The sequence below is a fragment of the Hypomesus nipponensis genome, chromosome 4 (assembly GCF_054491055.1).
Source record: "Hypomesus nipponensis isolate SF chromosome 4, ASM5449105v1, whole genome shotgun sequence".
Classification (NCBI taxonomy): domain Eukaryota; kingdom Metazoa; phylum Chordata; class Actinopteri; order Osmeriformes; family Osmeridae; genus Hypomesus; species Hypomesus nipponensis.
In genome coordinates this window covers 15,548,391-15,575,988 of record NC_140364.1, presented here as the reverse complement: position 1 = coordinate 15,575,988, position 27,598 = coordinate 15,548,391, and the positions used below count along the sequence as shown (strand labels likewise).

Here is a 27,598-nt window from a genome sequence, read left to right as displayed (position 1 = left end):
ACCCAAACTTCAATTTTCTTTAGGCCTATTTTTGTTGCCAAATTCATTTCATTCAAATGAAATCAATACAATGGAAATAAATGGGGTTTTATTAGGCTACATTTAATCAAAACAACAATTAAATTGACAACCAAACAAAAACTCAATTTTAGGACCAGGATCAGATAAGTGTTAAGACCAAACGGATTATCACATTCTTAACGATAGCCTACAACTTCTAAAAGTGTCACAACAATTTAATAATCAGGCAAATATATAGCATATTGCACTGTTACCAATGCAATGTAATTATCGTATGGATGACAGAGCAAATCAAAGGAAAGGTGTAGGATTCGCGTGCAGAATCCCTTCTGCGGAAAGCGAACACTTGTGGACCTCTGTGTATTGGTATCATTTGTAAACTGCAAGTATTTCAACAGTTGGATAAGAATGAGGCCTATCCCAAACTGTACAATGGTTACATTTCACAAAATTGCCTGTTTCGACATTGCTCTAGAGGGTTAAGTGTAGGCCTACACATTAAATATGTCTAGACTGATGAGTTTGAAAGCAAGAGTCTTATGCAGCTCATAGTTATTATGGCATATTTCTGAAAAGATATAATAAACAGAAGAGTTGATTTGTGGGTTGTGCCGTATGAGTGCCTGTCTACTGTAAACACCCACAGGTGGTTTGGTCTTGACACCCCCAAAATCTCTCAGCATATTATTGTAATCTTGGCAAAAGTCAAAAGGTATACACACACACACACGCGCGCTTCAACGCACACATAACAGTATCAACGTAGACATGGCGTATTGCACTAAATGTTCTAACTATAATATTTATTTTTTGATTTAATAGTTTTCAGCACCATCAAGAAAGGCACAGTGTATGGACTGTTCCGTCCAACGATTAACCTTCACCGCTCCCCAACATACTAAACAACAGGATGTGAAAAGCAAACGGGCCAACTATTGGGCAGATGTTCAACATGTGGCGGCTCGGCAAACGGTTAGATAATGCTACATGACAAGTCAGGGACACATTCACCATCCCTTAAGACTTTAGGAGACAAGGAACCCGTCCAGAAGCAGCCTCGTGTGCTATTTGGACGGGTCCAGGTGTGTGGCGAGATGTAAAACAGGATGGAGGGAAAGGCTACTCGTTCACAGATTGGTAGGATTAATAGGCTGCTTCATCCAATCACCACACAGCAAAAAGTCCCCCCCTCCAAAACAAATGAATCTCCACAGTACGTCAGTGTCGCAGGTGTTTCACTTTCACACAGCGCGTAGACAAGAAACTATTGCGGTACCTAATAAATCTGGATGACCCTATTTCATTGTCATCGTAGCGGTTCCATTTACCATAGAATTTGTTAGCAAAAATAAGTAGTTTGTGAATTACATTTATTATTAAATACACAAATATAGTATCATCATTTAGAATTAAAAATGCTTGAAAAGGCATCCGTTATCCATCTCCATAAACGGGACAGAGGTGTCTCAGCACCCCTGAACGCAATAACCTCCCCTAACGGCTTCCAAACGTTGTTACGTGGCAACAGAAGTGGAGAGAAAGCACCCATCATAGTTCCTGCTGTCCAGATGTCAGATATTCATAAAAAGCAGGATGGCAACTAGCTACATATTCCCAGCTGCCTACAAGTCATCAGATTTGACCTTCGCTGTTCAAGTAAAATCAAATGCTGGTAACGTCTAACATCAGTTGTAACACTTCTACGTGCGCAAAACTTGGGGCTTAGCCGTATTAATGCCCACACGGGTTCAATTATTTTCAACTGTACCCTCAGGGAGATAAAGCAGGAGTCCTGTAAAATAGTTGTAAAGGCCTAAAAACCAAAAGAAAAGTTCACAATGTCTTCCTTTGAGAGACGTGAATTTCTCTCCTCTGCAGAACCATAGGCTTCGTTCCACCTTAAAACCCCTGTCATCTATAAGTGCAGTGAAGTGTCATGCATTGTTTATATTACACACACACACACACATGTAGAATACAGTTGAGAAGAAAAAAAAAGTTAGTGCACCCTTTCAAACAATTCACCTTTTGCAACCTCACAGACTGAAATTTAAATTGATAATTAAAAAAATCTTACCCGTCTACACAGAAAAACGATATACATGTATAAAAGTCCTGTATAGCAGCTAGTTTGGTTTTGAGAACTCATGGCTGACAGATAGCACAGCAGAGCATATTTAAATGCTCCCTCTATGTATGGGGGTGCTGAGAGAGAGAGACCCCAGTCCCCCTCACTCACACACACACACACACACACACACATAGAGGACAGATGTGAAGCCGTCTCGCTCTCCAGATCCTGAGGCACACTGGTTTGGTCCTAGAGGAACGTGACTAAACGCATCGGGAGTCTACTGCACTGCACGGCAAGAGTAAAACAGAAAACGCAAAATTCGTTAAAGCGACAAAACGGCTTTGTTAAATTAATTCTCCAACTTCAGTTGTTCAGTCTGTCTGATGAACATTTCACATTAAAAACGCCATGACACCGATGGACAACGCTGCCGCTGTGCGCTGCCTTCAACCTCGTCTCAAGGACATCACATCGTCATGTTACAGTAGCGTGTCAGAGAGATTCTGTTATTGATTTACCTTACCGCAAGTTTTTAGAATAACCTGCATTTTTTGTTTCCTTTCCATGCAAATCTGGCACTTTGTCATAATTATTTTAAGAAATTAAACTAAAACTTGATATTTCATAAAAGGCAGGAAACTTCTACCTTCCAAATCCAGAGTGTGAATAAATATAGCAATCTGGAACCCAGTATCATCGGTTATCTGTCGGCATCAATTAAACCAAAGGATTTTCTGACATATTTATCAGTTCCTTGCTCAATTCGCTACTCCAAGCAAGCAGTGGCCTACTCAATTGCAGAAAGTGTTAAATAAAATCTCACAAATAGCAGGCAGAATAAAAATCACAAGTAGCCCAATAGTTTCTCTAATATCAACTTGTGAGCAGGGAGATCCATTTTGCAGCCCTGGTCATAAACCAGACAGCCTCTTCCTCTGCAGATCTGCCTCTTCTTCTGCAGATCTGCCTCTTCCTCTGCAGATCTGCCTCTTCCTCTGCAGATCTACACTCTTCCCGAGGCAGGCAGAGCCTCCCAGTCTCTCAAAGGTGATCGTTCCACATGAACATTCAGACAATATTACTGTTATATACCATATTGTTAGATACTGTTAGATTACAACTATTTGTGGCTATAACTGCAAGTAAGTAACCCTTCCCAAAGGAAGTATTTTGTAAAGAAATCTACCATTTTAAGAAGAAAAAACAAACAAAAAAAAGGGTGAAAAACGCAAACAACTCGCGCTCGAACAACAGGGCGTTAACACGGCAACCGCGCAAATACGAACACGCATCCGTCTCATAGACATCGCCTTCATGGCTGTTTACCTGGACAACCAAAACAAGCACTGGCTATCTTTAGATTTCTTTTCTATGCTCAAAACAACCAGTAGTAGCTATCACAACTGTAAGGCGCGCAAAAATGCCTTGCAAGCTCGTAGGGCTAGTTTCAGAGAGACTTCCCGATGAAATAAAATGCATAAATTGCAGCATGTGAGAAAGAAAAGGGAAGGGGCAAGAGCTTGGAGACAATCGGCTGGTTTCGTATTGCATAACGTGGCTGTTCTCCTGGACTCCAGGACAGCCTCTGCCCTCGTCAGTGGTCAGTCCTGCACATCTGACAGGCAGGCTGGGGGAGGGAGGGAGGCCTGGAGCGCCTCAGGCGAAGTACATGGTCCTCAGAGTGTCGTGGTGGATCTGAACGGCCTTGGCCAGGGCCTGGGGGTCACGCCCGTTACTCTGCCCTGAGACGTGGCTGCCCTCCGCACTGACGTGGGAGAGGAGGAGGGAGAGGAGGAGAGAGAGAGGAGGAGAGAAATATTCAAAAGTCGTCAATCCTAATTCAATATCTACCCCCTCACCTGTCGTGCTCCTTGTCCACCAGGTGGTAACTATCTACCCCCTCACCTGTCGTGCTCCTTGTCCACCAGGTGGTAACTATCTACCCCCTCACCTGTCGTGCTCCTTGTCCACCAGGTGGTAACTATCTACCCCCTCACCTGTCGTGCTCCTTGTCCACCAGGTGGTAACTATCTACCCCCTCACCTGTCGTGCTCCTTGTCCACCAGGTGGTAACTATCTACCCCCTCACCTGTCGTGCTCCTTGTCCACCAGGTGGTAACTATCTACCCCCTCACCTGTCGTGCTCCTTGTCCACCAGGTGGTAACTATCTACCCCCTCACCTGTCGTGCTCCTTGTCCACCAGGTGGTAACTATCTACCCCCTCACCTGTCGTGCTCCTTGTCCACCAGGTGGTAACTATCTACCCCCTCACCTGTCGTGCTCCTTGTCCACCAGGTGGTAGCGGGCGCGGAAGGCCACCAGGTGGGCGTAGTAGGCTGGCGCAGGGATGGAGACGGAGCGCGTGCAGCGTACGTAGGTGTGGCACAGCTGGTAGGTGAGCAGCTGGAACTCATCAGCCGTGAAGCAGTTGTCGTCCCAGAGGACGTGGTAGTGGGAGGGGCGACTGGTGCCCTGGGGGAGGGGGGAGAGGTTAACAAAGCCAACCAAGGCCATTACACATTTTGCTGTATTCAGGTGTGAGGTACCTGTATCCCAGCGTGGCTGCAGAGGTAGAAGTCAAACTCGTAGGGGTGGGTGATATCTGTGTCCACGGTGGTGCCAGCTGGAATGTTCCCACTCCGCCCCACCTGACAGAACACACACACAGTCTTTTAAAACTGTATTTTACTTAGATTTTTACTTAACCAAAAAAGGTCAACTGAGAACAGATTCTCATTTGCAACAAAGACCTGGAAGTCATCGACAGCAAAGCAGTCAAATGCTCTAACCACTAAGCTACACCTCTCCCTGGGCAGGGAGCGCACAGGAACCCAGGTCCTGGTTCCTAGACGGCTGCAGGGAGAGCCAGAGGGGAGCATCCCCGGAGGACCCTCACCCTCTCGTTGCGGTCGGCACAGAACAGCCTGGTGTGGTGTCTCTTCTGGACCACGATGTAGGTGATGCCGGGCTGGTAGTCCTTCTCCAGACTGATGCAGGCCTCTCGGATCGCCAGCAGCTCATAGTACAGCACCTGCTCATGGACAAGAACCAGACAGGTGAACCACCCAAAGGAGATCGATTAGAACATGATATAATAATAATAATAATAATATCAATAAAAAGTGTAATGTTATTCAATAAGCAGAGCCTTTTCTCCACAGTGACATATTAGTGCAACTACGCTGTAAAGGGGATGCTGCTGTTTGAGCTTATGTCAGTAAGATACCGAGCACTCGAGAAACCTAAAGGGTTTAACTGTCTAGATCCCTGTAAGTGTGTGGCGTTATTCTGTGCTAGAGAAGCCAGTCAGTAGCAGTGACAGACCTGTCGAGAGAGAGAGAGAGAGAGAGAGAGAGAGAGAGAGAGAGAGAGAGAGAGAGAGAGAGAGACAGTAGCAGTGACAGACCTGTTGAGAGAGAGAGTGAGAGACAGCAGCAGTGACAGACCTGTTGAGAGAGAGAGTGAGAGACAGCAGCAGTGACACAGACCTGTCTGAACTGGCCCTCAGACACTCCGTCCCTGTAGAAGATGATCCTGGTGGGTTTGTAGCGGGTGGACTTGTAGAACTGGATCAGCAGCTCTTTCACCATGGAGGCCAGATCCTGGATGACCTCCTGCCTGGGCCTCTGGACCCGAACCGTGGCACAGTACCGGCTGGGGTGGGCATCCATGCTGCCTACCACCTGGAGGGAGGGGGGGAGAAGATCCCATTTTGAATAAACTGAGAACAGACGATCACAAAACAACTCTCAAACTGAGTGTCGGCAGCAGAAGCCAGCAGGTTAGGAGGACTCACAGCAGCGATGGAGGGCTTCTTCCCGTCTCCAGCAGGAGGGTGGGTGACGTCGGCGCCCAGGAAGATGACAGGCTGCTGGAACACCGAGGGTCTGGATGGAGGAACAGAGACACCATCGGAGAGACCGTCAGACACACCCAACACACAAACACGCTGTCGCCTGTCATGCAGTCATGCAGACTCAGCCGGTGTCTCCAGTACCGTTGGTGAGGGAGCAGGATGTTGTTGATGCCTCCCAGCTTGACGTTGATCTTCAGGCAGAGGTTGGAGAGGGTCTGGGGAGAGGTCTTCACCACGTTCTTCACCTGGACACACTGGGTGGCCATGCCCAGAAGAGTGTCTCCCACACGCTTCACCTCCGCTGTGAGGCGCAGAGAGGAGGAGTTAGGATGGATATCATTGTGTTTCATGAGCAAAGATAGTGAGGAAGAACCAACAAAGACAGATCTTCAAATCCAGTCATATGTCCAGTGGTTCAGAAAAGATAGTTTCCCTAGGTCTTGTTCTTGGCTTGTTACAGGAAGGTCTGTTGTCCATGTGAAGCATACCGTAGACGGGGGTCTTTCCAGGCAGGATGACGATGATGAGCTGCAGGCCAGAGTAGGTGTTCTTCAGGTGTCTGAACATGGGCTCCACGCTGTCGGCCCCCTGGGCGTACTTACAGAAGCAGGGCTGGCCCTGGATGGGCATCCCAGCATCCTTGGAGATCTTACGCAGCTGGTCGGTGAATCCTCTGTGGAAGACACAGGCAGACGTATACATATAGACACACATGTGGCTATAACAGGAGGGGAGTAGAAAGAATAATTAAAATGATATTAATGTTTATTTAGCAGACACTGCATCTAGCAGAAACTTTTATCCAAGGCAGCGTACAAAGGGGATGCGAACCTGCAACCTCTGTCTATACTCAAACGCTCTAACCACTGAACTATAACCATCCCCAAGAATTGAACATTGTAATTGTAGCAGGGAAAGGTGAGTGTGAGTGTGTGTGTGTGTGTCCTTACTTGAGGATCTCCTCCCTGCACTGCCTCTGCGTGGCGAAGCAGGCGATGGCCCACATCTTGATCTCCACCCCTGTGTGGAACTGCTTCCCCCTCATGTCCCACACCCCGTGGCTGGGCGTGGCCACCGTGCGGTTCTGCAAGCACAGAGCAGGGGTCACCTGCTGGGGCTGGCCATCACACACGCACGCACGCACACACACACACACACACACACACACACACACACACACACACACACAGGTTTGTTTTCCATCCAATTTGGGCTGGACTATTCACTTCCATTCAAAATTGTGTTCTCTAACCACTAACATTTACATTTAGACATTTAGCAGACACTCGTATCCAGAGTGACTTACAGTTAAGTACAGACACTAACCCATAACTATTGATGTGAATTAATAAAGCCTAAACCCCTCAAGAAGAAAAGAAGCAAAATAGTGATGGAAATAAAGGAGGATTAGAGAAAGAGTGCAAGTTAGAGACTGAGCCACATACACACACACACACCTACATCAGCATGCACACACACACACACACACACACACACACACACACACACAGACAGACAGTGTGATGTTGTGTGATTTAAAGGGGCAGGTACCATAAAGTGTTCAGAGCTCACCCGCCCACCGTACTGCAGTAGGGGGGGGGGCAGCACGCGCCCGGTCACCTGGGCCATCTCATCACGCACGCGGAACTGGAACTCCTGAACAAACGGGTCTGCATCGTAGTTGGCGCTCCGCACCTGCAAGGGGGGACGGGGACAGGGGGGGGGACAGGGAGGGGGGGGACAGGGAGGGGGGAGGACAGGGAGGGAGGAGAGAAAGATATTAGGAGAGAGAGTATAACCATCGTTAGAAAATGGTTCAAATAATGCTAGAGGCAATAATGTCTTCTAACAGTCTTATTGTTAAGTCTCAGCTGAAAGTCATTCCTCCTCCCTGCCTCCAGGGGGCGCTCACCAGTCTGCTGATCTCCTCCTGCCTGTCGGGGGCAGAGCGAGCCGTGGCTTTGATCATGGTGGAGGTCTGGTTGTCGGTCAGCTTCTTGATGCAGCGCTGGCCCACAACAATGTTACACACCTGAGGAGAAACACAGCAGGCGATAAGGAGGGGGGGGGGGGGGGGTCAGGAATCTGAGAACAGTCAGAAATTGTTAGCAATTGTGCTTCAAACTATTTCTTTCTGGTTCCTTAATCTTTCATTTAGAATTTTGGGGGAAAATATACTTTTTTATTCATGTTGCATTTATTGCACCTTCAGCTGTTTTCCACCTGTTCACTCCTATTTGATTTATCTGACAACCTTGAAAACCAGCACTTATCCTTTGTCATTAAGTAATCCATTTGAGTGCACAAAACATTTCTTCAGCAATAATCAAGCTTCTTCTGTAAATCAACTTCTTATGGAACTGGAAGCCAGAGTACATCTGGCTGCAGTGTTCCTGTCAGTCAGTCAGTCATCCAGTTCATGTGTGACCGTGGCAACAGGCTAAATCAGACCTACAAGCTCTTCAGCCGTGGTCCGAGACAGAGATTCACTCTCTCATTTCATGTAGCAGACACATTGATCCAAAGCAACGTACAAGGGGGAGATTTTAGCGTATGACTTCTTGCAGTCAAACATGTTAACCACTGAGCTGTACAAGTCTCCAGACTGGTGTGTGTGTGTGTGTGTGTGTGTGCAGGCGTGGTGACAGGCCTCACCTCCAGGGGCAGGTAGGTGTGCTTCTGCTCCTGCCCCACCTGCAGGCAGGGCAGGTGGGGGTATTTCAGCTGCAGGTTGTACTTCTCCTTAAAGTACTGAGCCACGGTCCTCTCTACTGTTTGACCACTCTCCAGCTGCAGGGGAAACCTGAGGGGGTGGAGATCATCAGGGTGGAGGTCACCAGGGTGGAGATCACCAGGGTGGAGATCACCAGGGTGGAGATCACCAGGTGGAGATCACCAGGGTGGAGATCACCAGGTGGAGATCACCAGGGTGGAGATCACCAGGGTGGAGATCATCAGGGTGGAGATCACCAGGGTGGAGATCACCAGGGTGGAGATCACCAGGGTGGAGATCACCAGGGTGGAGATCACCAGGGTGGAGATCACCAGGTGGAGATCACCAGGGTGGAGATCACCAGGGTGGAGATCATCAGGGTGGAGATCACCAGGGTGGAGATCACCAGGGTGGAGATCACCAGGTGGAGATCACCAGGGTGGAGGTCACCAGGGTGGAGGTCACCAGGGTGGAGACCACCAGGGTGGAGACCACCAGGGTGGAGATCACCAGGTGGAGATCACCAGGTGGAGATCGGACTTGTTGCTCTACCTGAACTGCATCTTCGTGTCTGTCAGCTGTGTGCCTTCTGGCTTGTTGTGTTGTATTGCTGTGTTTGTGGTAAATATGTTTTTTTTGGTCTGTACAGCATTTCAGTCAGCAAGGGTTGTGTTTAATGTGTGCTTTATGAATACATTTGTATTGTATTATTGCATCTTACGTTTGGTGGCTGGCCGGACGTCGAGTCACGTTGCACACTCGGTACTTCCTGCGCATCGTCCCACAGTGTGTCACTTCCACCTTTAGACCTGAGCAGGAGGAGTTATCATGAGTTAACATTACTATCAGCCCTGAGGAGGAAGAGTTATCATGAGTTATCAGTACTATCAGACCCGAGCAGGAGTAGTTATCATGAGTTATCAGTACTATCAGCCCTGAGGAGGAGGAGTTATCATGAGTTATCAGTACTATCAGCCCCGAGCAGGAGGAGTTATCATGAGTTACCAGTACTATCAGACCCGAGCAGGAGGAGTTATCATGAGTTATCAGTACTATCAGACCCGAGCAGGAGGAGTTATCATGAGTTATCAGTACTATCAGACCCGAGCAGGAGGAGTTATCATTAGTTATCAGTACTATCAGACCCGAGCAGGAGGAGTTATCATGAGTTATCAGTACTATCAGACCCGAGCAGGAGGAGTTATCATGAGTTATCAGTACTGGGAAGTCAACAACATTGCGACCAAAATCAACGAGACGTGCACGTTAATCCCAGTCCCTTGTCCTGACACGGGACGACATTCACCTTTAATCTCTTTGGTGAACTTGACCCTGTGGGAGTCTGTGAGGGGGCGTGGCTGCTCGTCGATGTTGTGGATGTCCAGGACCTCACACATGAACTGGATGACGGGCTGGGCCTTGTAGAAGGCTGTGGCCGACACTGCAGAAGAAAGAAGACGAGAGAAGCATCAGAAACAGAGTAGCAGAAGAGGTGGACGACTGAGGACTGATCCCAGGTCAGAGGAAACAGAGTAGCAGAAGAGGTGGACGACTGAGGACTGATCCCAGGTCAGAGGAAACAGAGTAGCAGAAGAGGTGGACGACTGAGGACTGATCCCAGGTCAGAGGAAACAGAGTAGCAGAAGAGGTGGACGACTGAGGACTGATCCCAGGTCAGAGGAAACAGAGTAGCAGAAGAGGTGGACGACTGAGGACTGATCCCAGGTCAGAGGACAGATCCTGGATGACAAGTCAAAGACCGATCTGGCTCTACAGGTGCTACGAGATTCAACAGGACTCACCATCGATGTTGAGCATCATCTTCCACATGGCCGGCCGTACGGACTGGTGGAAGCCAAACCAGACCTCCCTGCCCCCGCCCAGGGGGTGGTCGTAGCCCTCCGGGGAGGAGAAGAAGGAGCGCCCCACCGGAGTGTACCTGGGTGGGGGGAGGACAGGGGAGGGGGGAGGATGGGGGAGGGGGGGGGAGGACGGGGGGGGGGGGGGGGGTTCATCCCATTATCACAATGATCAACCACTATTCAACATATTAGCCTATAAATCATTCCTAATTTTAAAAATTCAGGCTGCTCAAATTGGAATGGTGAAATTCAGATCCCCAAAATTCAAGCTCAAAATATTTGAGCGTAAAAAATTTGCTACTCTGAGAGTGCTTTTCTGTTCAAATGTTTTCAGTCCGAATTATTGGGATCTGAATTTCACCATTCGAATTTGAGCAGCCTGAATTTACGAAGCTAAATTTTTATATCAAATTATTCATTTTCTTTACATTGAAATAAATTTCAATTTTAAAGAGGTGAATTCAAAACCCACAAATCCAGTGGTGTTTAAATTGGGGGGGGGGGGCTTACTTCATGGAGGGCAGGTGCCTGAGAACAACGTCCACGGCGTGGACAGGGTTGGTGCTGACAGGCTTGTCCAGGTCCAGGGGCTCCGCCACGCTGCGGCCGGTCAGGACCTCATGCAGCATGTGCCAGCTCACCAGGGACACAAACTTGATGGAGACTTTGAAGGGGCGATCCTTCCCCCCTCCCCCGGCAAGGTGACATCCAGATCCACCTGGACATTTGGGGAAACAGCCAAGTTAAACACATCACCATCCACTTCAGCATAAACATCTAGAGTCTTTCCTGCTCAGGTGAAACCAACAGGCTCATTCGTGACTCAGGACACATTATGGAGTAAGGAACACTGAGATGTGTCTGGTAAAGTCCGTTCCTTGACTCTGAGGACCACTGTTAGAACTACGACATACTTATGCCCCTCGATCCTTCGCTGTACTTTCTATACGCACGCATCTGTCCAAGGCTGTGGATAAAAGTGGTGCAAAATGTTGAATGCAAAGCTCCAGTGAGTCTCACCCCTGTGGTTGCCACAGGCAGGGGGTTGGCTGTGTAGAGGCTCCTCTTCCCGTCGTAGACCGGCTTACGATCCCCAAAGATGGTGACCTTGAAGTGCTGCACCATGGAGTCCACCACCTCCCTGAACAGCAGCAGGAGGAGAGACACGCTGCATCACTCAGCCTTACTCCTACGTAGGAGGACAGGACTAGAGAACCCACGGTTAAACAAAACCTGGAGTCTAGTTTACGTGCGGTCATTCAAATAAATTAAAAATATTGCCCAACACCAAAGGGTAGAAATAATTTAGACAGAGGCGCCAACAAACAATACCAAACAAAAGTGAACAACAATAAAATAAATTCAACTATAAATAAACACACAACTGAAGCTTAGCGCAAGTTCAGTCAGGCCAGATCAATCCCTGCACTCGGGCACACACGACAATGTTCCGCTCCCCGCGATAACAACACTCTCTCCTTCCCTCTTTCCTATGCCGGGCTGTCATATGGGTTTAGTATCGATTAGCGCTCTCGTCTGTCAATTAGCGGTGACAAATCCACCTTGTAGCTGTCAGCCTATCACAACGATGCTGTACCTTTAAATACGATTCTCTCCCTGTGTAGTTTGTCCATGCTATCAAGTGCGCGACCCTCCACCTCCTTGTTGCCACCCTAACCCTTGTCTCTGTTCTTCGACTCCTTGGCTGGGTCGTTGGCTGCAGCCACCAGTGTCTGGACTCCGTGGAGGATTCTTCTTCAGATGTTGGGCAGGCGCCCTTTGATCAATAATTCCCCGGGGTCTAAGCTCCAAACACTGTAGTACATTTATCATTCTGTAAATAAACATCCCTTTACTCATCCCAGGTCTCTCCTGATTGAACCGTCGTCAGAGACTTAATAAATGACGTCCTATTCACAATGTCAACATCAGAAGGCCTACAAGTGTTTCCTGTTGCAAAGCAGAGCGAGGGCCTACCTGTTGACCCTGCGGGGACACTTCTCAGGCTTGATGTCCACCTCGTACAGGTAGACGTCCATCTTGGGGATGTCCACCTGGAAGCAGTTGGCCAGCAGCTTGATGGGCTTGCCCATGGTGCCATAGCCAGGCCGACGAGGCAGGGAGAACAGGGCTTGGGCCCCAACGGCTCCTACACACGAACGAGAGAGAGAGAGAGAGAGAGAGAGAAAGAGGAGAGTGAGTGGGGAGGAGCGAGAAGGAAAGAGAGAGAGATAGAAAGAGAGGGGGAAAGAGGGGGGAGAGAGAAGGGGAGAGAGATCGAGAGGGGGAGAGAGAGAGAGAGAGAGAGAGAGAGAGAGAGAGAGGGGAGAGAGAGAGAGGGGGAGAGAGAGAGGGGGAGAGTGAGAGAGGGAGCGAGAGAGAGGGGGAGAGAGAGAGGGGGAGAGAGAGAGGGGGAGCGAGAGAGAGGGGAGAGAGAGGGAGCGAGAGAGAGGGGGAGAGAGAGAGGGGGAGAGAGAGGGGGAGAGAGAGGGGGAGAGAGAGGGGGAGAGAGAGAGGGGGAGAGAGAGAGGGAGCGAGAGAGAGGGAGCGAGAGAGAGGGAGCGAGAGAGAGGGAGCGAGAGAGAGGGAGCGAGAGAGAGGGGAGAGAGAGAGGGGGAGAGAGAGAGGGAGCGAGAGAGAGGGGAGCGAGAGAGAGGGGGAGAGAGAGAGGGAGCGAGAGAGAGAGAGAGAGAGAGAGAGAGAGAGAGAGAGAGAGAGAGAGAGAGAGAGAGAGAGAGAACCGGGCCTTAAACCAGCGTGAAACACACGAGGAAGAGTGAGGCGACCAGACAGAGAACACCACAGAGAAAGAATTTTGTATTTCATTGTGACAAGAGTCGTTCCTTCTGCTATGACGAGAGGCTGAAGAAGAGGCTGAGGGAGAGGCTGAGGGAGAGGCTGAGGGAGAGGCTGAGGGAGAGGCTGAGGGAGAGGCTGAGGGAGAGGCTGAGGGAGAGGCTGAGGGAGAGGCCGTCTGACAGGAAGGGTATGTTTCACACCTCTACTACTTTCATGAAAGCCGTGTTTGAAAAACCAAACAATGACAAACATGTCAGCACACAAGTTATGCACACACCACGATAGTAATGTACATCTTAAAACAGAAATAGCAGAACAAACAGGTATCAAATGAATGAACAAACACTCAAGTCACAGAATGATAACATGCTTAAGTGTCTGCCATACAAACAAATGGGATAATTTTTTTAATTTAGGTGAATTTATGGACAAATGATAATCTTTAAATTCATTGTCAAAGAGTAACAAGGTTTGACTGTAATGCTGTGATGAGATAACCACAGACTGAAACTGCTCTGTCCCTCTGTGAGTGGTGTTGTCGTGGCAGCAGTACCCATGTGGTTGCCCTTTCTCCATGGCAACCTAGACAAGGAAAAACAGGTGTTGTCTAGATGTCTAATCTACACTACATGACCGCAAGCAGTGAACATCTGCTTGTCTCTTTCCAAAACCACAAACACTAATATGGAGCCGCTCCACACTTTGCTTCCAGAAACACCTCCACTCTTCGGCTTTCTAACTGACACTGGATTTGAAAGATTGATGCAGGATTTGCCTCCATTAGACCACAAAAGCATGGGAATACATCAGGTCAGAAACTGATGTTCAGACAACAGGCTTGTCTTGCAGGTGACGTTCAAATTCACCCCAATGGTGTTTGGTGGAGATGAGTGCAGGGACCTGTACCAGCCAGACTATTTATTTCACATACGTTTCCACAGGGGAAAGGGGGGCAATTCAGCCATTGTTGGTTGGTTTTGGTATTGTACAATGTGGAAAAGAAACCTACGCCAGTTTCATAAAGAGAAGATCGAGAAGAAAGAAGGCATGCCACCAGCGACACAGAATTACAGTAAAAACCAGCGAGACCTACACACATCGCCTTCGTTTAGTCTAGTAATCCTATTACTAAATAATGGGGATGAGAAGGGGTGCTGTAGTTATAGCTCAGTGGTTAGAGCACTTGACTGCAGAATATCCCCCATATCGTACGTTGCTTTGGACAAAAGAGTCTGCTAAATATATAGGCTACACTTTATTTTTAGTAGTATATGTACACACCTGACTGTGTTAAATCATAGCTTAGCCTACTTTTCTCATACAGCTAGCTAACGTTGCCAACAAACTTGTTGAACGAACGAGAACATGTGACCTGTCTAGATTCGTAGTTAAAACAAACGTACCTGAAGTTCCGATTTCCATTCATGAGGTCTCTGTCCGGATAGAGCCCGGCGCCCAGTCTTCAAATGTCCGCTACAAGTTTTACAGGGGTGTTGTCGATTACCTACTGATGTGTGACCGGCCCGCTGGAGGTCTACTATACCACCACTAAAGAACCTGCACTGCTACAGGACGTGAGTTGTCAACCGACACAAGCTGAACAACGTGGCCCCTTCCAATCTTTCCTATGACCTCTGGTTGTGGACAGCTCAAAACTAAAACTATACTCAGAGTAGACTGCTAAATATAAAATATAAAATAATCAAAGTAGTATGATTAGCCAATGTAACTAGATAGCTAGGTAGCTAATCTGGGAACATATGTCTACAACTCGCTAGCTTTACATATTCAATGGTTCAAAAATCCGATGTGGATACCAACTAATGTGACTATATCGCAGATTTGTAAATTAATAAGTTGACTGCTGTTAAAACGCCAAGACGCGATGTCGCCGGTACAGTAATTAGCTTAGCAACTGCACCCGGTCAGCAGGGTGAATAAAATGATCATTTCCGGTTGATTGCTTCCAAATCTTTTCAAAATAAAGGTCATAGGCTAAAACTGACGTTTTACTATTTGAAAAGTAAGCCTACACTTTTCACTAAAAAATGGGTCAGGAAGGTAAGAGGAATCAGAATGTGTAACTAATAATATTGTTGCACGGGACAGTGGTAGCAGATGTAGAGTGGGCAAAAGGAAAAACTATGTTGTAAGATCACATCCGCACCCAGTTCGGACCTATAGGTGATTGAGAATGTCCTCCATTCAGAAGTAACAATAAGTATGGTGTGTGTGAAAAACATGACTTGTTTAGACCTGAACCAAACCGAACACTAATAAAGCGTTTGCTCCTTTAACCCAGGGCTGCACTGGATTCATGAAAGTGAAGAAATACAAGTATCACACAAATCAGGTATAGCTGTTGTAGCCTACTAGTAGGCCTATAGTTTGGCTAATATTTAAGCAATACCATAGTTACTTTGTCTTATCTATACCTGTAGGGTATGCATTTGTAGTATGTTTCCATTTATAATGCAACCGGTGAAAAAAAATACTGTTTTGCCGTCTCTTTAGCGTCATGTTGGATTTCGATCAGACAGATTGAGATAACAGACGTAGTCTAGCTCTATAGTTGAAAGTCCCATTGCTGTTATCACCAAATATCAACACTCATGGAAAGCCGCGTGTCCAATAATATGACTTGTTCGGAACTGTTTAATGTGTAACATCGCATATGTGTGGGAGGCGTTTACTTGAAGCCTCCAGTGAGAATCATGGTTAAAAGGAAACAGTTGCATCTGGACATTCAGATGGTGAGGCTGGAATACTTTAGTGGCCCCTTAACTCAGAGGTAGAAATGGACTCAGCAAGGTGAGAGGAATCAGAAATATGTAATAATACTGGCAGGCTTATTGTCTAGGTATGATCAGGCTAAATGTTCAGACTTTTACTGAAGTTCAAAATCCATTACTGTAGATTACTTAACCTTTTAACTCGAGTATGATATCCATAAGTTATCCACTACTGACAATACATTATTAAATCATAATAATATGTAGTCGTATTGGCTAAGTCTTCGTGTTGGGCTTGGCGTTTGCTCTTATTTTGAAGGGATATTGCACTTTTGGCCGCAATTCAATTTTTGCTCTACTACCCGAACGGCCAAATCCAACAGGAAAGAAAAGTCAACTGGCCTATAGATCCGTGTCACTGTTATGAAGCCTTAGCCTACTATTGTCAAATGTTGTTGCTCACCTAAATTTGTAATTTATAAAAAATAATCAAGGGTATTTAAATGTTCATAAATGATTCAGAATAGGACATTTATCAACACTTCTAGAAGTACCACACACCCGTCTACAGATGGCCCATTGGCCGATCTGACAGTGCGCAGAATAATCAAATTTCAACGAGGGAGATGATCCGGAAGCTTGCCAGTATCAAACTTCTGGTGATAGTCAAACAGCAACTGAATACATTTATTAATGTCTAGTGGACGTTATATCACAACCGCTTTCACTTTACAATAAAAAGAAAAAAACATTCGGTGTCTTGATGTAAGGACGTTTTTGACGTTTACATTTGCCCTCACTCCTCTGTCAATACAGAATGGAAAAGGTGACTAACTGTTTCAGTAAAAAACCAGAAGCAATGGCCAGGTTGATCTGTTTCCCCTGGGCGGGAGGCGGCTCCATCCACTATGCACGCTGGGGGCTCAAACTGAACAGCTCCATTGAAGGTAGGCTGCAAAATGTCACTACGCCTACTTTGATCATGGTGTCTCCAGAACTGTCTGCAGTCTGAATGTAGGAGAAAACTGTACTCTTAAAAAACTTTTGGTAATGAACATTTTGCATGACAATGAAGAACAGCCAACACAGAACTTCTTCCCGCCACCTAGCTTACCCTACGTGTCATAGTAGGCTAAAAAATAAAATAAGGAAGAAGTACTTGAATTATGCTGGTGTTAATTATAAATATATATAAAGCCGGCCTTTATATATTTCTATGGTGTTAATGACCTTCGAACCCCATGTCACAGTGTTTTCAGTGACACTTCCTGGTAGGGAGGACCGAAACAAAGAGGCTTTCTTTCAGAACATGCAGCAGATTGTGGATGAAGTCATCACCGTGTTGCTTCCTGTGCTGAAGGAAAAGCCATTTGCCTTCTTTGGCCACAGGTATGAGTGAAAATGGCACCCCTTGGTTGTGAACACGATTGATCCACCTACATGCTGCATGTTGTCCTCTCTGCACACTCTGCATCTGAAAGATGCTCATGACCCCACTGTGTACCCTGTTAGTTTTGGTGCCACGGCCAGTTTTGCTGTAGCTGAGACCCTAAAGAGAGTTCACAATCTGGAACCAGTTCACATCTTCCTGTCTGGTGCATCTGCGCCATATGTGAGTTTCAAAGAGCCATGCAACTCAAATCTCACACAGGCAACTATATACATGCAACTACATCCAGGCAACTGTATGCAGACAACTGTGTTCATTTGTAGTCCGAGGCTCGTATCAACGCCCCAAAGAGAAGTGATCTTTCAGACGGGGACTTCATCCACTGGATGATGATTGTGGGCGGGACTCCCCCTGAGCTGCTGGCTAACCCTGAGCTGCTCAAACACTTCCTGCTTCCTCTGAAGGCTGACCTGCGGCTGCTAGACAACTACAGGTAGGCTCTGGGACCTCATGTTGCTCTGGGACCTCATGTTGCTCTGGGACCTCATGTTGCTCTGGGACCTCATGTTGCTCTGGGACCTCATGTTGCTCTGGGACCTCATGTTGCTCTGGGACCTCATGTTGCTTCATACTGTGATTTTTATTGTCAGTTCTTCTATTTTCTGTTCATGGCTTTTATTATAGCACCACCTACCAAAGCAAATTGCTTGTGTGTGCAATAAAAATAACCCTTTGTTCCTGTGTTCCAGGTGTGACAGGCCTGCCAGCCCTCTCCTCTCTTGTCCAATCACATGCTTCGATGGGAAGCAGGATACTCCTCATGACTTGCAAGGTGAGAGCTCTGGTGCTTGGTAGTTTTTTACTCGTATTTATGTTGTCACACAGTACTGTCAAAATATGGATGTACCAAATGAATAGTTTTACACCTTCAGTTGTGAGGTGGGGGTGGATTTACAGTATTAAAACCAATCTGTTGAGAGAACTCAACACATTTTGGAAACATTTGTTTGCTAAGTTACTTTAGTGCTGATGATTTTTTCTCATATCTGTTTTTCCCTTTGCCTTAGCTTGGAAAGAAATATCATCTGGAGATTTTATGGTGAAAATGTTTGAGGGAGGTCATTTTTACCTGAAACTCCCAGAAAATGAGAAAGTTATTTTGGACTACATCACACAGCACCTGGAAACGTCAGAAATGGACTACTTGTAATTCTACATTTTTAAAGTTGTTTATAACGACTTTATATAAAGTTTAAACTCAGTGTGTACAGTACTGCAACCAGTTTTGTGCTCGTATAACATCATTATTTTTCAGCATCAGGCCCAAATGTTCCTTCACAAACACTACTATCATTCCTTCTCCATGTCTGAGGCAAGTTAACTGTAATATTTCTGTCATTGTCATATGTATTTAGTATTGTTGGACATTTAATGTAACATTTAAAAAATGGATAGTTTTTATTGGTGAATAAATAAAGAAATGCTCTATCATAAAATATACATTTACAACAGTGCTTTTGTCTCTGTAATAAGGCACAATAAATCAATGTCACCTCAATTTAACTTCTATAATGTCTGACAAGGAGAATATGAATTACACTAAGAAATTAAGAATTTGTTTAAGTGGAATGGCATTTAACTTTTTTTTTAATGTTGTTTGCAGTTGAACCTCTCTATAACATACCTGATTAGGTTGTATAAGACAGCTTGGTTCATTGCACAAAAGTGCTCTTAAAATATAATTCCAATATAAATGTTGACGCCGTTAATATTTTGGTCTGATCTGGAGATTCAGTACTATGATTAAACAGTTCCACAAAAAAACACAAATTATGATTGAACAGTGCAAATAAAAATACCTAGTAAGTGTTCAGTTTTAAAAGCAGTTCTATTATATATATATATATATATTTATATATATATATATATATGCAAGTCTTGCAGGTCAGTGTTGAAGAGGGCTACATGTGAGTTCCGCTTTGCGGAGGCTGGTCAGCAGCGCCCTCTGGTGGGGCGGGGGAGTCAGTCATCAGGAAGGAGTCGTTGGAGTGGTTGCTGATGCGTAGCGGGGCGAGGCGGTGCAGGTTGCTGGGGGTCCAGGGCAGCCGGTCCTGGGCCCTCTGGGAGGGGGCCACGGTGCCCTCAGACTCTGCCAGCCAGGGAGGGATCTGGAGCGGGTCCACCTCAGGCAGGAAGGCTGGGTTCTCAATACCAGCTGCACCAAGAGCAGATGGGACACGTATGAGGTGACTATATGGACATATAGACAGGACATGTATCAGGTGGATGTGTTTTGCATTAACATGGACTTGGTGTGAGGGGCCGTCGTATCACCTCCTGGCCTGTAGGTGACCCTCATGGGGAACGAGACGCCTGTAACTTCACCACCAGAGGCACTGTCTCCTTCAGAAAACTCAAAATCTACACATTAAAGAGGAATGAATAGCATATTTTAGAAACTTTTCTACTTCAGATACTAAGTATTTCGGGCCGAACAGCAGGTCCATTCTAGACTTTCTGACTGGTGTCAAAGTGGGAGTGGAAAAGGGATATATATTTGTTTTAGAGGTGTGATAGATTTGGGGAAAAAATGATAAAATATTCAGATGAATGTAAAAAGAGACTTAAAAAGTAAGAAAGACAGACATACCTTCATCTCCATAAGGATGGTTCTTGCTTCTGTCCAGCGACTGTCCATTTGGCACCTACATTGACGGAAAAAAATTATTATACAACCTTTTTTTTTTTTTATCAATGCTGTTCTAGGATGGTTCATAGCAAGAACACTTCCAACCTTCTGATCCTTGTTCGGGTTCCTGCTTATCTTCTTGGATGGTGAAACACCCGTTTTGGCGGATTTGAAGGACTCCAAGCGGCTCCGCATGGTCCGCTGGAAGATCTCCTGCACCTCGTTCTCATCCTTGTTGACGTCCAGGTGGCTCCTGCTGTACCTGTGTCTGTGCTGTCAGGAGGCAGAACACAAGAAAGCATAACTGAGGATGATAACAGTTGGATTATGGTGTTTAAAAAATATGTGACTTGGTATGAGATATACGATGCTATATCATAAAAGCACCATGTTTTTTTTTTTGCCGCTGATCTATGGGCATCTGTGAAGCCGTCTGTGACATTGCTTGCAAAAAGGGCTGTGCAGATAACATTTGCTAACATTTGTTTTGTGTGCGTGCAGTACCTGCTTCCTGCCCTTGTAGAGGTGCTGCTGTAGAAGATGATGTGCGTTGATATCTGATTCTCTCATGCCCTTCACGTCCTGGTCCACGTCTAGACTCACAGACGGCACGTTGTCTCGTCTGGAGGGGACAGGCGGGACATATCTCAGACAGCCAGGAAGACCTCCTACCAGACCTACATCCAGACCTCCTTCCAGATCTACATCCAGACCTCCTACCAGACCTACATCCAGACCTCCTACCAGACCTACATCCAGACCTCCTACCAGATCTACATCCAGACCTCCTACCAGACCTACATCCAGACCTCCTACCAGATCTACATCCAGACCTCCTACCAGACCTACATTCAGACCTCCTACCAGATCTACATCCAGACCTCCTACCAGATCTACATCCAGACCTCCTTCCAGACCTACATCCAGACCGACATCTACACAGCTACTGCTGCTGTTGGTTGTGAGTAAACAGCACTATCATTACCAAGGTGTCACATACTGGTCATACAACCAGTCCTGTGGGGGAGATGCTGGCATGCAGGTGTGTTTGTGGTAAATAAGAGCTGTTTATATGGCTTCCTATACCCCCACTGAACTAACCTCTGGGCAAGGTGATATGTAAAAGTCACAAAATGTTGCTTACAAGAAGGACGAGACAGAAGCGTGCTCTGGACCCTGGTCGTCAGTCATGTAATCCATGAAGTCAGGCATGACCTCGGAGAAATCGTCCCCAAACTTCTTTTTGAAGTCAACATTAGCCGTGTCATGTCGCACAAATGCCAAGGAGCCTCTACGCTCACCCTGTAACAGAAGAAGAAGAAGGGGACTCAAAACGTGTTTTATGTGTGAGGTTGTTGTTGTGGTGTGGTGGGTGGGTCAACAGGGTAACCTGTAACCCGGTACTGTGTTCATTGTTTCCTCTGCTTTTCACCAATAACGAATAACAAATGTAATCATTTAAAAAACACTTTCTTCAGTGGTCTTTCTGACCTGGGACTGTGCCTCAACTTTACCTCAGTGACGTAGCTCATGGCGTCCTTCAGGTTGAGCTGGTGGAAGATGTTGAAGAGGTAGTCTCGAGACTTCCTGGCTGAAGGTTTCATCAGTAGCCAGCAGAGCCATTTCTCCTCAAAGTTGTTCCACCTTCCAACGACAGGAACATCGTCAAAACTCAAAACATTCGCCGTCAAAAAGTAGGTTCCATCCATGCCATTTGCCAAATGAGCAGTGGCTTGTTTAATTTATATTATTTATTTATCATTTTCTCATACGGTACATACTTGTCTCTCATGTAGTTGTGTCCTATTTGTCCAGATATGTCCTCTATTGCAACTAGCATGTGGTCAAAGGCCTGAACAAATAAATACATAACGAGAGAATTTATTTCATGAGACTAGACTAGATCCTTGTATAATTTTCAATGATTATTGAACAAGACTATTTAACTGTGGTTACCCGGTTCTGTAGTTTTTCAGCAAGTGTTATTTCCTTTTCTGCTTGCCTCTTCACTTTCAGCCAGGTGACCAGTGGTTTCATTGTTACACCCTGAAGCAAATATTTAAATGGCGTAAACATTTAATTGTTTAAATATCAAGGGCCAAGACCAAATAATCATGGTAACTGTAGACATGTTTACCTGCAGGATGACAGTGAAGTAAACCACTATGAGAGTTGTACTAAGCATAAGATTCTTCTCTGGGATTTTATTCTCGTCCAGTAAAACTGCAAGGGCATACGCTACTGCCCCTCTCAGGCCACCGTAGCTCATCACCACCTGATCGATGATCTCCAGGGGGACCAGTCTGTATTTGTTTAGTATCCAGGTGAGAAAGAACGTACCTGTGGTGCGCACCAAAACGTGACGTTAATATGTGAATAATTGTGAGGCTGTATGAAGCCAGTTCAAATCTAAATATACTTTTACAGCCAGCAATGTCACAGAGGGCTTCACATATCTCTTGAATCCACAGAACTGCCCCTCAGCCAAGCTAAACCCTCAGATTACGTCAAAAACCGTGGCTTAATCTCACCCATGAACCTGAAGACCAAGACGAAGAAGACAGAGAGCAGGATGAACCCTGTGTTCCACACCCAGATTTCCGGGTTTATGGCTGAGATTCCCAGGAAGACAAAGATCATAGTCTCTGAGCCGTTGGCAAACACCTTCATGGTGTATCGTACCGTGGTGACAGATCTCTCATCCATATTGGCGTTGATGTATTTCTGAGCGCAGACGCCACAGAAAGTGACCCTGTTGAATAATAAGTAGAGCAAACCTAAAACTGATGTAGAGGATGTAGAGGAGAGGGTGTATAAAAGGAGAGGATGTATAAAACTGATCTAGAGGAGAGGAGGAACAGTCAGGTGGCAGAGCGGTTAGGGAATCGTGCTAGTAATCTGAAGGTTGCCAGTTCGATTCCCGGGCCTTGCCAAATGATGTGTCCTTGGGCAAGGCACTTCAACCTACTTGCCTCGGGGGAGTGTCCCTGTACTTACTGTAAGTCGCTCTGGATAAGAGCGTTTGCTAAATGACTAAATGTAAATGTTTTGAATTAGAAAAGTGTTATTTCATGGGCCTCGTAACAGCAGTTCCAGAAACTCACGACAGAATGGCGGAGAGGGAGAGCATCTCCGCCGTGAGGTAGGAGAGGTAGCCCAGGACGAAGATGAAGCCTGGCTCTATGATCTGGATGTTCTTGGTGCATCTAGTCAGGAGGCAGATCAGCACAGCAAACACCACGCCCACTAAGGCGCCGCCAAACGCCACCACGAAGAACGAGACTGGAGAGGGAGAAAGAGAAGGAGAGGGAGAAAGAGAGAGAGAAAAAGAAGGAGAGGGGGAGGGAGAGGGAAGAAAGACAGGGAGAGGGAGAAAGAGAAGGAGAGGGAGAAAGAGGGAGAGGAGGAAAGAGAGGGAGCGGGAGAAAGAGAGGGAGAAGAGGAAATAAGAAGATGATTGCCATGGAGAGAAAACATGACCGGTAGAAGCTACCCGTCTCAACACCCAAAATGGATTAACCTCTACATTCAGACAGTGAATACCATTCAGACTGAACTGTGATGTGAAACTTAGCAAGTCATCATAAGTAGCAATTTTTGGGGGGGTTGATTCTTCATATGTAACATATACATTGTCTGCAGGTAACGTACTTATGCCTTTGATTATCTCTGCCGCGTCAATCTGTGACCCTCCCAGTGAGACAAACGCATCCAACACATTGAACAGCACCTGGGAAAACAGGAGGGTTAGGGTTATCTGTCGGGGGGGGGGAGGGGTTGGGACAGCACCTGGGAGAACAGTGGAAGGAGCTATCTATCGGGTGGGGGGAGGGAAGGGTATGGGTTTGTTTTACAGTTGATAGAATGTTGTGTGTAATTCATTGAACAACAGCAAGATAATTACTCTAACATTCCTACAGGAAAACCCAGAATGTGTTCCATACAGTACCTTAAAAATATAACAAAAATATATAAACAAAAATATAACATATAATATAACATATAACGCCATTGGGTGCCAGTGTTCTGTGTCCAGAATTATTTTAAAAGTTAGATGGCAAGATACTTACAACAGTGACACCATCGTTAAGGAGAGACTCCCCGAACACCAAGATGAAGAGGACCTCGTTGACGTGGACCTCCTCGAACACAGCAATCACAGCCACAGGGTCCACTGCAGATAACAGACTCCCAAACAACAGGAACTGAAGCAGACCGATGTTTAGCACACCTGCGAAACAAACACACATGACTTTTGACCGGCAACCCAAATCTATCACCTGAACGATTCCTACATTTCAATCATTCAAGGCTTGCACGCAGGGCTCAGTGGACTTTACCACAGGTTACGTAAATCAGGGTAACGGTTATCTTACCCATCGCACCACCTAAGTAGCACCCCCACAGGGCCAGCCCAACAGCACCGGCGTTCCAGCATGTGCCCACGACAGCGTACGTTAGGATGGCTCCCATGTTGCTGAAGAAAAGCTTGTTGGGCATGCAGTAGCCTGCGTCCAGGATGATCTGGGGCAGCAGGTAGAAGAAGAACACCGTGGGGGTGAGGGTGAAGGTCTGGACCTTGTCTGCCCCCCAGATGATCCCTCCCAGGACGAAGCCAATCAAGATGAGGAGTGCGCTCTCCGGGATCACGGAGACCAGGGTGTGTTTCAGCTCAAACACTGATGGGGAGGGATGGGGGAGGGGGAGGGAGAGGGAGGAGGGGGGGGGAGGGAGCAGAGGGGAGGGAGGAGGGGGGAGAGGGGAGGGGGGAGAGGGGAGGGGGGAGGGAGCAGAGGGGAGGGAGGAGGGGGGAGGGAGAGGGTTAGCTGACACCAAGGGCGTAGGTTTCTTTTCAGATGTGGGTGGGATGGCTGTTTGTAAGAGCTGAGGATAAGGCCGTTAAATGTGATTTTCTTCATGAAAAGTGTGCGTGTGGGAGGGGGTGTATAAATTAAACTTTAGCCTGACACTCTTAGCTGGATTATTTGTGTACCTTTATGCTTTACATTTACACGTATTAATACAATGTGATGGTGGTCACGCACAGTGGCAACATGAGGGATACAGGGATTAGATGACCACCAGGTGAGTCAGTCTAGGTCCCTGATCCCTGACAGGGGATCCTGTCCTGGTGTTGAAACTACACTGTAAGAAAAGAGGATTAAAATATCATAGAGGTTGTGAAATTAGCAAATCATCAACTGCTTTGCTGGACTGAGAAAATATTGCCTCTGTTTTTAAGAGTATGATTAACTACGAGTTTACTACCCAGCTCTGGGAACAAATGAATGTGAGACTTATATTTTTGTCCTACGAAATGCTTCCATGCCAGGATTCATGTTGTAGTATCTTCACACACACCAAATCAATCATCTAGGTTTGTCTTACAGTTCATCTTACATGGAAACAAATACATGTTAGATTCTCTTGGATTAATCCTCACATCTCCAAAACTTTTTCAATTGATATTTCCTGAGTTTTAAAATGTTTAAATATTTATTTATTCATTTTATGTGCCACTCACAGTCCAGTGACAAACTCTCCGGATCTCAGATGACTAATTCAAATGTTATGTAAACAAATAGATGACCAATTTAGGGTGGGTATAGCTCAGAGGTTGAGCATTAGACCGCAGATCAGAGGAATTCGCAAGTTCAAATTGCCCTTTGGATGAAAGCATCTGCTAAATAAATACCTTATCATGTCAATCAAATAAAATTATATTCACATCAACTCAGCCCAATGACCATTTTGAACATCCGTTGTTTCTGGAATTGATCAAATCTTTTTCTATATGAGGGGCAGTGCTTTGCTTGGGGAACAGTGTGTTGCCTAGATAACACTGACGGTACGAGATGGCTACAGTTACCATTATGTGGCATTGTGTTGTGCCTATTCAGGGCACAACTGCAACAGCAAATACTTTTCACCTCCACTGGTGACAGCTTCTTTTTCCCTTATCTCTGCTTGTTTCATATCATACTTGTCCTGAATGTCTTTGTGGAGGAACAGTGGGTTATAAGCACCACTTGTTTCACACAGTGGCATGACAACAGACCTCTCCGATTTTCCTCTTTGGTTCCATCTGTCCTTCAGTTGAATTATGTATTTGTACTTGACTAATCAAACGTAATCTTGAAAGAGATGTCAAGAAAATCGTGGCAGCTTTTCCCACGTATTCTCCAGCACACATCTTGCCATGTTAAATGTTAAATGTTAATTATATAGTGATGCCACGTACTTATGTGAACTTGTTACGTACCCAGTTTGGCAACGCCGGCTACTAATATCCACACCGCAATTAAGTAGGGGGTCTTCACATGGTGCCATTTCAGAGTAACAATGTTTATTCCCTGATCTTTTCCTGTCAGGTTGAGATTTGATTCTGTTGTCTCTGCTGCCAATGTTGAGCTTTGAGAATTGACATTCTCTGCACCCTCCAGCGACGTGAAGCCCAGCATGCACACCAGCATCACTGCTCCCCGCAGCCTGGGACCAGGTCCACAGAACATTTCTCGGAATGTAAATCGAAACAAATGAATAAAGTTCTTGCAGTAAAGAACCGGTCTTCTGAGACACTCCTGTGCTGTCTGCCTTTTTGCCAAGTCTGTCCAGACGTACTTGGCAACTCTTTCTTGATGTTAGAAAAATATTTTGGAGGAGAACATTTCTGTCCCGTGGACTCTAGCAGAATGTTGCGTTTCCTTGGGAACAGTGTGATTACTTTCCTTTCTCTCTGTATCTTTCTCTGAACTGTCAGTGGTGCAGACAGGGGAGACATGGGCTGAAACATGGACAAGGTTTATAAGTCCTCATTCAAGCAGTGTGTGTGTGTGTGTGTGGGGGGGGGGGGGCGGAGGTAGGGGACAGAAACGGACATTCAGCTCCTCCTCTTTCGACAGTTCTCTAGTTATCCAGTCACATCTAGATTTGTAGCTGCCTTTTCTGGGCTCACTGACTGTACTAATGTACTTTATCAAGGGTAGTTTATCATTTCCATAGCCACTTTCGGTTTTCAGGTTCACTTCAAATGGTCAAGATTAAGAAGCAGAACTTCTGTAAGCAGAACACTTCCAGAAGCTGCAGAGTTAAAGTGTGTCTGTGTCACATCGTGACTCCATTCACCTGTGCTACCTGTCCCTCCCTCACACCCACTCCAGGTGGTCCATATTTTTCTGGTTGTTTCCTTGTTTTCCTTGTGTATTTAACCTTTGTCTGTGCTTAATCAAGAATCCACTGTGTACTGAAACGTGCCTGTCCATTACCTGAGTCACTACTGTTTCCAGTTATACCTGCCTCTGCTGTGTGTGTTTGGGTCTTGGCCTGAGCCTCGTCAGCCTGTTGTATGTGGCATGTCTTACTATGTTGATATGTTACCATGTGAAGGTACACTGGCAGTTTGACTGTCTGACAGTTTGTTTTAATGATTGACAAGCACATTTCTCAATTTTGGTTAATGCT

At 46.2% G+C, this 27,598-nt stretch overlaps 3 protein-coding genes across 9 annotated transcripts; 1 reads left to right on the top strand and 2 right to left on the bottom strand.

Moving 5' to 3' along the window:
- Nucleotides 1-73: 73 nt before the first annotated feature.
- Nucleotides 74-14,870, bottom strand: ago3b (argonaute RISC catalytic component 3b). The gene is given in 20 exon segments (XM_084696996.1): nucleotides 74-3,860; nucleotides 4,369-4,568; nucleotides 4,643-4,744; nucleotides 4,993-5,127; nucleotides 5,585-5,779; nucleotides 5,893-5,983; nucleotides 6,094-6,253; nucleotides 6,441-6,625; nucleotides 6,903-7,036; nucleotides 7,504-7,647; nucleotides 7,865-7,984; nucleotides 8,608-8,755; nucleotides 9,387-9,474; nucleotides 9,972-10,106; nucleotides 10,468-10,604; nucleotides 11,038-11,218; nucleotides 11,221-11,245; nucleotides 11,548-11,668; nucleotides 12,505-12,676; nucleotides 14,730-14,870. Coding segments are annotated over 20 exon segments (2,601 nt in total). The 5' UTR covers nucleotides 14,749-14,870; the 3' UTR covers nucleotides 74-3,751.
- Nucleotides 13,931-18,959, top strand: olah (oleoyl-ACP hydrolase). 7 transcript variants are annotated; one of them, XM_084697002.1, is made up of 8 exons: nucleotides 14,775-14,900; nucleotides 15,629-15,679; nucleotides 16,875-17,005; nucleotides 17,309-17,447; nucleotides 17,571-17,670; nucleotides 17,772-17,941; nucleotides 18,198-18,280; nucleotides 18,516-18,959. In XM_084697002.1, the coding sequence occupies exons 3-8, from the start codon at nucleotides 16,876-16,878 to the stop codon at nucleotides 18,656-18,658; spliced, it is 765 nt and encodes a 254-aa protein (XP_084553128.1). In that variant the 5' UTR covers nucleotides 14,775-14,900; nucleotides 15,629-15,679; nucleotide 16,875; the 3' UTR covers nucleotides 18,659-18,959. The 7 variants fall into 7 exon arrangements, with proteins under 7 accessions (XP_084553132.1, XP_084553130.1, XP_084553127.1 ...); XM_084697003.1 differs by lacking the exon at nucleotides 14,775-14,900 and adding an exon at nucleotides 15,438-15,510; XM_084697006.1 differs by lacking the exons at nucleotides 14,775-14,900; nucleotides 15,629-15,679 and adding an exon at nucleotides 13,931-14,136.
- On the bottom strand, nucleotides 18,797-26,867 carry slc9a3.1 (solute carrier family 9 member A3, tandem duplicate 1). Its single transcript, XM_084696997.1, has 16 exons — nucleotides 26,400-26,867; nucleotides 24,514-24,816; nucleotides 24,208-24,368; nucleotides 23,789-23,867; nucleotides 23,242-23,419; nucleotides 22,669-22,889; nucleotides 22,275-22,477; nucleotides 22,094-22,183; nucleotides 21,919-21,989; nucleotides 21,652-21,781; nucleotides 21,282-21,439; nucleotides 20,642-20,759; nucleotides 20,243-20,410; nucleotides 20,099-20,153; nucleotides 19,783-19,869; nucleotides 18,797-19,663 (listed from the first exon to the last, which is right to left on the bottom strand). The coding sequence occupies exons 1-16, from the start codon at nucleotides 26,647-26,649 to the stop codon at nucleotides 19,410-19,412; spliced, it is 2,526 nt and encodes an 841-aa protein (XP_084553123.1). The 5' UTR covers nucleotides 26,650-26,867; the 3' UTR covers nucleotides 18,797-19,409.
- Nucleotides 26,868-27,598: the final 731 nt, after the last annotated feature.

Excerpts from the sequence above, each read along its gene's own strand:
- olah (XM_084697000.1), top strand. Across the intron at positions 17,671-17,771 it reads CTGGTGCATCTGCGCCATAT|TCCGAGGCTCGTATCAACGC; the intron begins GTGAGTTTCAAA and ends GTTCATTTGTAG. Across the intron at positions 17,942-18,197 it reads CGGCTGCTAGACAACTACAG|GTGTGACAGGCCTGCCAGCC; the intron begins GTAGGCTCTGGG and ends CCTGTGTTCCAG.
- slc9a3.1 (XM_084696997.1), bottom strand. The coding sequence starts at position 26,649 with ATGTTCTGTGGACCTGGTCCCAGGCTGCGGGGAGCAGTGATGCTGGTG. Across the intron at positions 20,411-20,641 it reads TCTACAAGGGCAGGAAGCAG|CACAGACACAGGTACAGCAG; the intron begins GTACTGCACGCA and ends GCCTCCTGACAG. Across the intron at positions 19,870-20,098 it reads CCATCCTTATGGAGATGAAG|ATTTTGAGTTTTCTGAAGGA; the intron begins GTATGTCTGTCT and ends TTTAATGTGTAG.